A 12,825-nucleotide genomic window follows, 5' to 3' on the forward strand; every position below is an offset into this window, starting at 1 on the left:
GCGGACCCGAACCAGCGAAAATTAACAAGGGATCACAGTATATGTGTACTACCAACCCTAGTTGTTCTGCTCTTAAACATTACTAAATAAAATGATAAATTACGCAAATCTTAATATTGCTTATTAATGACAAATTTAGTTCCATCTTCTATTGATTGCTTCCCTCATTAAAGGAGTAATCAATTATGAAAATATAGAAAAATAATGATTTAATCTCTCATAATTTCTCTTTTCAATGTTATAATATTCAATGTTGTTTATACTTTAATTCAATAATAATCTTTCAATAATAATATTTGGACTCGGAGTATAGAAGTGATCGACGTGGCGTAAAATGGCCCTCACGAGTCTTATACGGTGGTAATAGTTTGCCGCTCGTTCCCCTCAGAGTGTCCACTCGCCGCGGGTGATAGAAGAGGAAGATTAATACGAAAAATCACCAGACGTGTTTGGCGTCGGTTAAGTGACCGGTTGCTAGTCGGCTTCCCTCTGACACAAGCCGCGTCTCGTCGGTAAAGTTAAAAGTGTCCTTTCCGCCGTCGATCGATGTGCTCACGCGGAGAAACGTCCCTTGGTAATAATGACACAAAGATGCCGGCCTACTCTCGGGGGGTTCTGGTACCGCGGAACCTCCAGGTGATTTCTCGGGACGAAAATCTTCTAAACCAAGGGCACGGTTCGTTAGCGTCATTGTGGCCGAGTCCAAATATTGTTGGATTCCATTCCGGACCTACAGCGAAGATTTCTGCCTTCCATGACGTCGTCATTGTGCGACCGTTTTCGAGAATGACGACTTTATGCGCGGTGGTACAAGGCAGTCGAACATTTTACTTTTCTGCCTTCTCGACTCTCCCTCACAGAGTTGACTGCATTTTGTAACGCTTAATTTTGGTCGTTTGTCATTGACTAAATGGCAAAAATGGTAACTATATTACGCACACAGAAACATCTAGATTTCGATCGATTTTATGTTTCTTTTTTGGTGGTATAATAATAAATAATATGCTTCCTTACATAATATAGTATACTACGTATCCTTTAAGTCTGGCCACCATATTTTCATGCATCTTCACTAATCTACCAAATAAATGTTTCGAACAAAACTGTTAGAGAAATCGTCCTAATCGCCACATCTCTATTTTTGCTTTGTAACCAATCACTTCCACTGTATGACGTTACACTGTCGTCCTTATATATTTACCTACTGCCCCAGCTCATTGTCGTGTAATTTAACATTAAATTTAATTGTAACAAGAAGTCTGCTGTCCTTTTATCCACGGCCTAACAAAAACGATTTTTAAATTGGCTGTAAACTTGGATATTAAAATTAAGTAAAATATATATTTTTTTAAATAAAATGTTACGGTCAACTTTCAACCTTTTTCAAACATGTTAATATTGTATATTTTTAGTAAATAAGGGTAACTTAAACATAATAAAAGCGTTTGTTACATTCTTTATATAAATTTTTTTGTCCCGTTATAAATAAACTGACTGGTATGTTCGGTATAATTATTTAGTGTTAGAGAATCTATCAATTATTGTTGCAAACCCAATTAATCACTATTATTTTTAGATCTTGTTACTTGTGAATGATTGTTTAAAATTCTTTCTATGCAGAATACTTCCTTTTTAAAGTTTAGTTTTTTATTTTTAATGAAAATTATTTAGTTACTGTGGAGATAAAAAATATTGACGAGAAGCAAATTAATGGTTTTTCGATTTATAAATAGTGATATATTCTAATGGTAACCTCTTTTACGTTTTGACCTTCATTTGAGGTCTTCAAAAATTTCTACATAATATAATTTTACAACAAAGAACTATCTGTCAGGAATTATAATTAGTGCATAGTAGTTATGTGTGAATTATTTAGAAGTAATTAATTAGAAGTTTCATTATTTTTTTTTCAAAGTGTTAATGCTTTTAATAATAGAAAGATTGTCGCAAATTTTAGTTAGATATTTAAAAGATGAACTTAATAAAGTTACAAAGTATATCGGCCCAAATCCTCTCAACTTTAAAATAAAAAGGTACTAAAGTTTTAACTAAAATTTAAACTTTTCATCGACACAGTGTCTGCCATGAACGTTTACTTATATTTTTGGTGAACAGAGTATTATCCATGCTCATAAAATAAAATAGTTTAATATCCAAGATGACCTTCCTAAATCCTGAATACTATGATAGAGTCAGTAACAAAGGTTTCATTCCGCAAACAGCATTTCCCTTTCTGAACGTAAACGGTTAGATCTAGAATAATTTAAACATTCCAATTGTATATTATGTATATTATGTATATTATGTATATGTATATTATGCAAAACAGAATGCAAATTCTAAAACCTTCTTCTACGACTTATAAATATTTAAAAAGTTAAAAGACAATTTATATATTAGGACTAAGATACTATCTAATAAAATACGTGAACGACATTTAATTTTTACACGAATAATAAATCAACAACGTTTTGGTGCACATTGTTAGTTATATCACATATGATCAAAAGATTTATTCATTCTGTGATTATTTATTGTAATTGCAAATTTAATAAAAATATTTTCGTTTTGTTGTATCAATTTTGAACCATTTTAAGAGTACTGTTAAAATATGATACTTGTTATGATCAGAATATATTTACGTCTTAAACATCTCGAAAAAGATTGCGATATTTTTTTTCATTTTGCAGAGACGAACAAAATTTCATTCAAATAATGAATGCTGAATAAAAATTCTATGTAGCAATTTATTTGTAAAGTTCATTAAAAACAGTTACTCAGATGATCTCCTCATTCAACACGATGCCTATTTCTATTGTATAATTCAAATTATGATTTTTAATCTTTTATTCCTTGTTCAAAATTTTGTATGTGGGTGAGAAGTTTGTCCACATTTGTCCTTGGAAGAATATTTTTATTAATGAAATCAAATTTATTTAGAAAAGTTGTAAGTTTTCTCTGTTGTACATCGATTCTATTAGCATGATTACTATAGACAAAACGAAACAAATTGATCGCTTAAGGCCATTGATAAGCTATTCCTTCTGCCGACTCTCTACTACTATTGAGAGACGAGATGTTGGCACATTATCCATAAACTAAACGACTCAAGGAGCAAAGGGAATCGTTCGCACGCTTCACTTAATCCCCTCCACTATTTAGGTTCTTGGCTCGACCTTGGTTCGTGACCAACTTACTCAATAATAACCAAGAACCTAAGAAGTGGAAGGGATTAGATGGATCATATGGACGATGCCTCTTATCCCTTCCATCATCTCGTCTCACAATAGTAAATATTTTGTATGTGTATATGTGTTCATATATGAAATTATATTTTCTTTTCTTTACTTTGGTTATGTGTTTAACTTTATCTTTGGTAACGTATATTACTGAGAAAGAAAAATAAGTCCCCGGCAGGAAGTGTTCAACAAACATTCTTCATACTAATGATTTCACAATATTGTTAACTCGGATCTAACTTTTCTTCGTTCCTCCAATACATCGTATTTGTTCAATCCCCGAGTGAATTAACCACGTAAACCAAGGATATACTGTACAGCAATGTTTTGCGAAGTATGGGTATGGAAGAATGTTTTTTATGTAGTAAGTTTAACAACTGTGAGGGTATATTATTCTTATACCGTTTTAAATTTACCACTTATCTACAACACAGAAATTATTTTTTTCCTAGGAGGTGACTTAAGAGACCTTGAGTGCCTATAGATTAGTATCTAAATGTAAGTATATCACTCGTGTATGGGTAATTCGACTACTTACTAGCGTTTCCCAACGTGGACGGTAGAGTCTTTCAGAGGGGCGTTTGGACACATTACGGTGATGTTAATATTGAAAGTCGAATGCGATTACTGAAATGCTTAAGTTAATTTTATGAATTTTCAAACATTGTCGTTCCAAGTAAAAACAGGGGGTTTAGTCAAGCAAATTAAGAATTAGAAAAAGATCGGAAGAGAAAAATTATATCTGAAAATGTACTTCCAAAATTTAATGTTGAAAACTTTATTACTTTATTGATCTGTTTTAGAAACACGTCACATTCTTCAAAATATTCAACACCTATGTTATTTACTTTAATTCAATCTTTAAGAATATATTTTCCAAGAATTAAATTTATAAAAGATGCAAAAACTAAATTTTTTATTTTTTTCCTGACGCCGTGGTTATTTCACTTAACTCCTATGACGTCTAATGAAATAATACATTTCATGAACTTTTCATTACGAAACTGTCTCGATTGTTTCAGTGTTTTATGGCTTTATTTATAATTTCCGTTACTCGTATCAAATAAAAGATTTAAGGTGAAAGACTGATAAAAGTAAAAATATTATGGGCATCCTTAAACGTTTTCGAAAAGAAAGAAAAATCAATTGGAATACAAATTTTCTTCACACACTAGCAATGCAAAGTTCCATCGTGTTTCGATTATCTTAGTATTTCTCTAAATGTTAGAAAAGCTTTTTTTATGAATTATTATTGCACCATAATAGCTAAGAATCATTTTTTCTTCCACGCTACTGAGATGCAATTCTTTTATAGCTATGCAATAAATATTATTGGTTATAATAAGTATGGCCAGCAATTTAAGTATCAAAAATTTGCTTCCAAAGTTCAAATGATTAGCTGCATTATAGAATCGTATTTGTAAGCTAAGGGGAGAGGAATGTCGGATCAAAAAAGATTTTGCGAAGGGGCGTTAGGCCGAAAAAGATTGGGAAACGCTGTTCTACGGCAGCGAAGCGTCGATCGATGGGCAGCTTAACCTTAGTTGATCTTGCGATCGTTGTTGCGATTATTCGTGCTGTTATCTTTGTCGAATTTGTCCAACATGTCCAGACGAAGGAAAGAGCCGACTATAGAGCGTGCAGTGGATGCCGCTCTGCCGATGCCACCCTCCATCGAACTCGTGCCACTACTTTTAGAGATTTTAACGGGTTTCGTCTCCGCCCAAATGTTCACGGCGAATTTTAATTCTGCTACCAGCGCCTCCCAAGGAGTAACCTGCAAAAAAGTCGACGAAAAATGGTTTCTTGTCGGAGGACCGTTTAATTAAGTCAACGTCGTTTATTTCGCCACGCGTTTTAATCGCCTAATGAAATATTCTCGTTGTGTTGCCCATTATCGTTTCGGAGAGTAAGCATTCCTGCGCGACTTAATTTTCATTTCTTTCTCGTAGAAATTTCACGACCTTTCCAAACTCAAAAATTACGAAGGTGCACGAGAATTAAAATCAAAGAATTTTAAATATTATGGGACAATATGTACGCTTTGAAATTATAATGTAAAATATGTAGAAGATTTAAACCGTTAAGTACCGGATCATTGTTCTTCTTAAATTGATGTTATATTTCGTTAAACAGGAAATATAATTTTTTTATGAACGGAAAAATTTTACTAACGTGATAACATATTATATAAATAATATACTGGTATATGGGAGTATTTAATTGCATGTAGATTCTTTACAAACATTTTTCTTTTCCGTTTTTAAAAATGTTTAAATTCCAAAGAATTATAATAATGTAAAATAGAATTTTATTACCCAAACAACGAAAATTTTCTAAACTAAAGAAATCAAATAAATTATTGCTGAATACAATTTTTCTTTTTATGTAAGATATGTTATTTATTTAATTTATTAATTTATTGTTCTAGCGGATAAGAGCTCCTTTGCCACAACATAAAGAAAGTAACGTTGATTGTATTGTTTTTCCAGTATTACTTAAAATCGTATAAAAAAACACGAATATAGAAAAGATTATACGAATTTTGTACTTCATTTAGGTCTCACCTTCGAACCTTAAAGGTCATATATTATTGAAATAAACTTAGTTCCAGTTTTTTTAAACATAACAAACATAACATTGGTACTTAATGGGTTAAGTTCCAATCTCAATATGATGCGTAGGAAAGAAGGAACGCAAAAGCTGACCTTTTCGTTCACAGCGATCTTCCGTATATTCCAGAGGAATTCGCAGATGGCGATGACGAATGATCCACAGCATCCAAACAGAAGAACCAGGAACACACCACCAACGTTAGCCAACCCTAACTCGCTTGAGTTCGCTGGTTCTGCATCGCCCTTTGCGCACACTCCACCCCCGTGGCCCTGCCACCATTTATTTTTCAGTTCCTGTAGCACCCCTTTCTCTTGCAGCATCAATATCGCGCCGCTTATGGGTGTTCTGTATGGCGAATCTATACAAATATACGCTTTTCTAAATTGAAATTTGCTAGAAAGACACTATCCTCTTGTTCTAAGTTTTGGGAATGCAATCTTTTACACAATTACAATGAAAAAATGTGGTATCTACTTCGGACGAAGAGGATGTATAATAAGATATTATGTTAAATTGTGTACTTCTTCTACTTTCCCATTATTCCATTAATTTTGTTGACCCACTGGTATCGAATGAAGATGAATTAAAACAAAATACTATTTTCAGGTTCATATTATTTCTTAAATTACTACGTTTCCTTAAAATAATTGAAATATAATATTTTGTTTACTAATGTCTTAAATCTTTCCAATAGATATTTAGTCGAATGAAGAATATTTAGAATGAAATTGATTATTCATACTCTGTGATACTATAGTCTATAGTATAATAAATGTCCTTGCTGCTAACAAAGTTGTAGGTCTAAACTAGTTTTAAGATTGCAGTATATGAATCTTTATACTGTGTAAAGTAATTATCAAATAAGTAGCTTCTTATTTGCTCTTTCGTTCTCCACTTCGATCATCATTGCTTGTTTCAGAGAAGCAATAGCCTAAACGATTAGTTGTCATAGTCTGATGGTCTGATTCGAGGGAAAGATGCTTTTGGTTGCAGATGAGTGTGTGACAACCCGCATCTGTCTACGAATGTTACTGATCTCTCTCTTTGTCAGAGGTTGCAAGTCGTGACCCTTGATTCACAGGATGCGGGGATCAATGGAGAACCCATCGATCAAGAAGATCGTATTTTTCTTCGATCTAATTCACTAAGGGGAAACCAATTTTGCCTCGTTTTCTTAGGTTGAATAATTGCTTGATAATTTTCATTCATTTTGTCTTCTTACAAGGGACATCACCCAAGTATTATACTCCGATTTGGACGAAACTTTATACTTTGTGAATTAATATCTCAGTCAGTAACTTGGTATTTGAGAAAACTTTATATTTTTTCTCATTATTAACACAAAATTGGGAAAATATGTAAAATATGCATGGTCTGTTGATTAATTTAATTAATTGTCAGCTAAGAAAAATTTGTTTCATAAAAAAAAATTTGTAAAAAAACTATTTAATCGAAAATAGTGGCGCTACTTATGGCTTAGCGATATTTTCATTTACACCACCTATTGCTCATGGAAAGCTATACATTTCTTACATTTAACATTTTTTTTCTGAGATACTTAAGGAAATGTGTTTTCCACCCCCAAAAATGAGGCTGAAAAAATTAGCCTAGTCTGAGTATAGATTAAAGAATGTTTTAAAGTAACTAAAATAGTTTTTAAAGAATATTTATGTACCCTAGCAATTTGGTAAAATATGTCACATTTAATTTGTTGCTATGTTTGTGAACTTTTTATAAGCAATGATTTATTTTTTAAATAAGATATACAGTGTGTTAGGAAATGATAGGTTCACTCACATTTATTATCGTAACTTATAGAGAAATGTGTCAACTGCTCTCAAACTTTCAAGATATAATGTCCTTGTATTAACAAATCTGATTGCTAAATTTCGTTTTGGAGTAATATTTCAAAATGATGTAACATAAGAATATCATAATTTTAACATATTTCAACCGTTAATAAATGATAGGTTCACTTTAAAAAACATATTTATACATAGTCATTAAATAATTCTTAACAAAGTAAAAATTAAAATTAATATTTAATAGGTTTTCCACCACTTTTAATTAATAAATTGATTCGCTTTGGCATAGATTCGACAAGATTTGTGAGTTGCCGAGTAGTAATGCGATCCCAAGTGTTCGTAATTGCCGTTTTGAGCTCTTTTACACTATTGAATTGGCGACAATCATCGTAAACATCGCATACTAGTTGTCCCCATAAATTCTCAATCGGGTTAAGATCAGGAGACCTTGATGGCCATATTAACGTGTCTATATTTTTAGTTTTTAACCATTGTTTAGTGCTTGATGAAGCGTGCACTGTTGCGTTATCATGCATGAATGTTAATTTTGCAGACGAAAAACGGCGAATATAGGGCAAAAGGTGTTCTTCTAAAACAGCTTGATATTTTTTTGAATCGAGTCGTGTATCAAGGAAGGCTAATGTCATCTTGCCAAATCCAGAGAACGCCGCCCAAATCATCACAGAACCTTCACCAAAGTTACGCTTTGAAAAATAACGTGGTTCTGTACATAGATTGTGCCAATAGTTCGCCAACCCATCTGGTCCATCTAAGTTGAATTTCTTTTCATCAGACCAAATAATCTAAAAATTTAAAAATATGTAAATTGCAAGGTCCTCGCTAAAAAATGTGCACATACCGAATGCCACTGATGGGTTCACGTTTGATGCAAATCTGCAAATGTTACACGTGTTTTGCAATGCTCCTTTTTAAGCGTTGGGGCAGATTTCATTTTCTTGTATACAAGATTAGAAGATTCTTTTAAAACATTCCATACTGCCACATGTGAAACATTTGGCGCGAATTCGTTGCGTAATCGTCGACTTCCTATTGTTGAATTTGATGCACTCGCGATAATTGCTCTTTTATTGCGTGGTGTCAATTTTGCTGGTCTTCCAGGTGATTTTTTCACACCATATTCATCCCCATTTTTTATAAACTGATTCACCACATTGCAAGATCTGTCTATGCGACGACCAATTTCTCGATGAGACATTCCAGAGTCTTTATACGTCAATATCTGTCCTTTCTCTTTTTCATTCAAAACTTTACCCCTGCCCATTTTTAAAAAAATGCTTTAACACCTTAATAACTCGATACTTCGATACTTTAATACATATCTTTTACACTGCAAATGCATGGGAAGATTCATGAGAAATTGTTTACTGTTTGTTTCCTTTGTAACCAGGATACGTAACAAACGACACGCAAACAAAATGACGGTGTCAAGCAGTCAAATTCACAATGAATGCATTATAACGAAAGAATATTGTGATGTATTAAATTTTGGTACATTAACAAATCGTTTAATCGTCCTTTTAACAAATGAACCTATCATTTATTAACGGTTAAAAGCTGGTTACATTCAGTAAAAGATTTCTAGTTTCTTTTTGAACCGCTATTTCCATATAATGTTTAGCAGAACAGTTTGTTAATATAAAAGCTAAAAATTCTGAAAATTTGAAACTGATTCATGTACTTCTTTCTAAATTATTATCATAAGTATGATTGAACCTATCATTTCCTAACACACTGTAGGTTATCAACGATGACGATACAAAACATAAACATGCGCATATGCGATATTTTTATTAAAACAATGAAAATTGCTAAGGAATACAATGACTTCCACAGCGTTGGCGGAAGGTCATAGCTCGTATTTTAAATTATGTTTTTCACCCTGATATTTGAGAAATGAATTAATGGAATACAATCCTTTTCTTTTCGTACGACGGAATAGGTTTCTCAGTAGGCCTTTAAAACAAATTGTATTCGATTCGATTATAGTTAAATCTAATTCATAATTAATAGTTCCATCGTAACTTACTTCGAGGCAAAGCAATCCCATATCCTTTGTTATCAATAAGTCCTCCAACCTTATCAAGTTCGCAGTTTCTTTCCATCCTGTACTCGATTGTGGTGGATTCCATGAGGAAGGCATAGTCGTATTTCTTCAAAACTCGTTCTACACCCTCGTCATTGGACTTGGTGAAAACACTCGGTCGTGCTTCCATCATTGCAGCCCACATACGTTGATAGGTCGAGTAATTAGAATCCTAATAGATCGGAAAATAACATGTATCAAGGAAATGACCAATGTTTTACAAATCTAAATGTTCGTTTTGACGAGTCCGAAGATGCACACAAAATATTAACTGTGTACGTGACCAAATTAATGCAATTACACAAGCAGAGTGACATATGTTTGTTGAAATTATGTAATATATCATAAATGTATATTATAGTAACTTGAAAGTTGAAACAGAAGCGCAGTTCTACGTAAAGTATACTTAAGGGGTAAGACCACTGTAAAAATCTGAAATAAAGCGTTTTTTTACGATTTTTGTTTTTTTTTGATAGATGGAAAAGTAAGAGGATAATAATATTCAAGAATGTTATTAACCATGTCGATAAGTGTTAAAAAAAAATATTTATTCAAAAATAGTGCAAAATGATGACGCTGGAGCTATTCTCGCGAGGCGTGTTTTGAATTTGAGGTGCTCTGACGCAAATTTGTATCTGGGAAAAAGCAAAAAATTTTTTCTTTATCTACGTGAGTATAACTAGAGAAATACATAGGGGATTTTTGAAATATTAATTTTTATGTAATTGGCGAGCATTTGAAGTAGAAAGTTCAATTTTGTATAAAAAATGGGGCAATCATTTGTCAATAAATAATGTTAAAATTAACTTATCGAAGATCCCCTACGTATTTCCCTAGCTATACTCACATAGATTAAGAGAAAATTTTTTGTTTTTTTCCAGATACGCGTCAGAGTGCCTCAGATTCAAAACACGCCTCGCGAGAAAGGCTCCAGCGTCGTCATTTTGCACTACTTTTGAATAAAAATTTTCTTTTTAACATTTAACGTCATGGTTAGTAACATTCTTGAATATTATTATCTTCTTACTTTTTCATCCATCAAAAAAAAAATCGCAAAAAAACGCTTTATTTCAGGTTTTTACAGTGGTCTTACCCCTTAATCCCTTGGCTGCCAGGTAAATTTTTTAGAGGAAAGCTTTATTATTTACTCTTTTCAAACTTAGGGGATATGGAATATAATTGTTGTGTAATAAAATATTTAATAATAAGTAATGTAAGCTTTTATATTTTGATTATATGCGTGAAAAATTATTTTCTATAGTAATATCTCTTTACAAAGTGGCAAGAAAAAAGCTATGAGAACAGATACCAAACTTATGTGCATATATGCAAGGTGTTCGGCTACCTTTGGGAAAAATTTTAATGGGAGATAGCGGTTGTAGAAGGAACGCCGAGAAATACATTTATCGTAAGTTTAAAAGTTGTTTTCCTGCAAATCCTACATTATTACTTTATATTAATCCCTTGCCTTACGATTTAATTTGCAATTGTGTGTACCATAGTCAGAAATTTTTCACACGTTAAAGAAAACATCTAATTTACATTTATTAATCGATTTAAAGACGATGGAACCATGATTAGAAAATTAAAAAGGTTAGCTGTTTGAAAAGATATGAAATATTAAGGAATACATATAGAATACAATTAGTTTTAGTACGTATTAAGTAGTATTAAGGAATACATATAAAATACAATTAGTTTTAGTTATGACTCGTATTCATCATGTTTTGCTAATAATATGGACCACGAGTCTAACTTGATATTATAAGGGATTAATAAAAGCTTTGGTATACGTATAATTACAATTTCTTTTACTAAGATAAATGGAAAAGTATTTACGATTTATAACTGAATTGAATTAGATATAATCCATACTGCTGAAGAAGGGTATGGTCTTAATTAATCCCTTTATGTTATTAAGCATATTTTTCATTGGTTTTGAACATGTATTTTTAATATCTTTTTTTTAACTTAATAATTGTCCATTTTATGTCGTTCACTTCGGAATTAATTTTAGACCATAGGAGCATAATTACATCCTTTTTCTTATGCAGAAACTTTATTACTTATAATTTTAAACGCAGATCGTAGATCTGAAAATCATCGTACTGAAATTATTTATGTCAGACGGTACAAAAATTCAAATAAAAACTAGTTCGTGTATAATTGGCAAAGTATTGATAGGAGTATAAAATTTCATCAGGGATTGTATTGAATTGGCTATGCCCAAATTAATTTGGACAATATAAACACCAGAGAAATAAGTGAAACGATGCTTGGTAAACATTAGAATGCAATTGGTAATTATTTTTGAATACGTGAAATAGAAAAGCGTTGATTATTTAGATCGGCTATTAATTAGACCGACAGAGAAATAATTAAAACATACTCGGAAGAAAGCAGAAGTGGATCCGCCAAGAACAGCTCCGTATTTGATTTTCGTTTGCTTGGCCAAGTCTTCTACGCCCTTGATCGGATTGTCCATTTTATCGACCGTAAGGAATGCGGCCAAATTGGCAGTATACGAAGAAACCATGATCAACGTGAAGAACCACCACATGCCGGCTACCATACGAATCGAAGGTGCTCTGCAAGAAACAGATATTACGATGAAAATTCACAAGAAAAGAATAATTTTCGTAAAAGTTGAAAAGATTATTGATAATTCTGTATTTTGTAGTTGTTGTGAATTCTGGACACTTTTATTCCATTCTTCCTGAGCGAATATAATTTTCGCTCTATATTTTCTATAATATACAAAGCAAAATGATTGTCTTCATTTATACAGGGTGTTCGGTCATCTTTGGGAAAAATTTTAATGGGAGATTCTAGAGGCCAAAATAAGACGAAAACCAAGAATATCAATTTGTTGATTGAGGCTTCGTTAAAAAGTTATTAAAAAATTTCAAATCATTCACGGAAAAATTATTTTCCTCCTACTCACTTTCTAGAAAAAAAATTCAGTACAGGCAGAACTTCAAACGTTAATAATTTTTTAACGAAGCCTTCATCAACAAATTAGTATTTTTGATTTTCGTCTTATTTTGGCCTCTAGAATCTC

At 32.2% G+C, this 12,825-nt stretch overlaps 1 protein-coding gene across 2 annotated transcripts in view; it reads right to left on the reverse strand.

Annotated features, from left to right (window-relative positions):
• Nucleotides 1-1,738: 1,738 nt before the first annotated feature.
• Nucleotides 1,739-12,825, reverse strand: part of LOC143346552 (glutamate receptor ionotropic, kainate 2) — a 216,424-nt gene continuing 205,337 nt past the window's right edge. The window contains exons 13-16 of one of the 2 annotated variants that reach the window (XM_076774731.1): nt 12,154-12,352; nt 9,708-9,936; nt 5,948-6,213; nt 1,739-5,016 (exon numbers count right to left, since the gene is read on the reverse strand). In XM_076774731.1, the coding sequence (XP_076630846.1) occupies nt 4,780-5,016; nt 5,948-6,213; nt 9,708-9,936; nt 12,154-12,352 (931 nt within the window). In that variant the 3' untranslated portion in view covers nt 1,739-4,779. Of the gene's footprint in view, nt 5,017-5,942; nt 6,214-9,707; nt 9,937-12,153; nt 12,353-12,825 lie in introns of both variants that reach the window. The other variant, XM_076774732.1, reaches the window with a different exon arrangement.

The sequence above is a fragment of the Colletes latitarsis genome, chromosome 10 (assembly GCF_051014445.1).
Source record: "Colletes latitarsis isolate SP2378_abdomen chromosome 10, iyColLati1, whole genome shotgun sequence".
NCBI classification, from domain to species: Eukaryota; Metazoa; Arthropoda; class Insecta; order Hymenoptera; family Colletidae; genus Colletes; species Colletes latitarsis.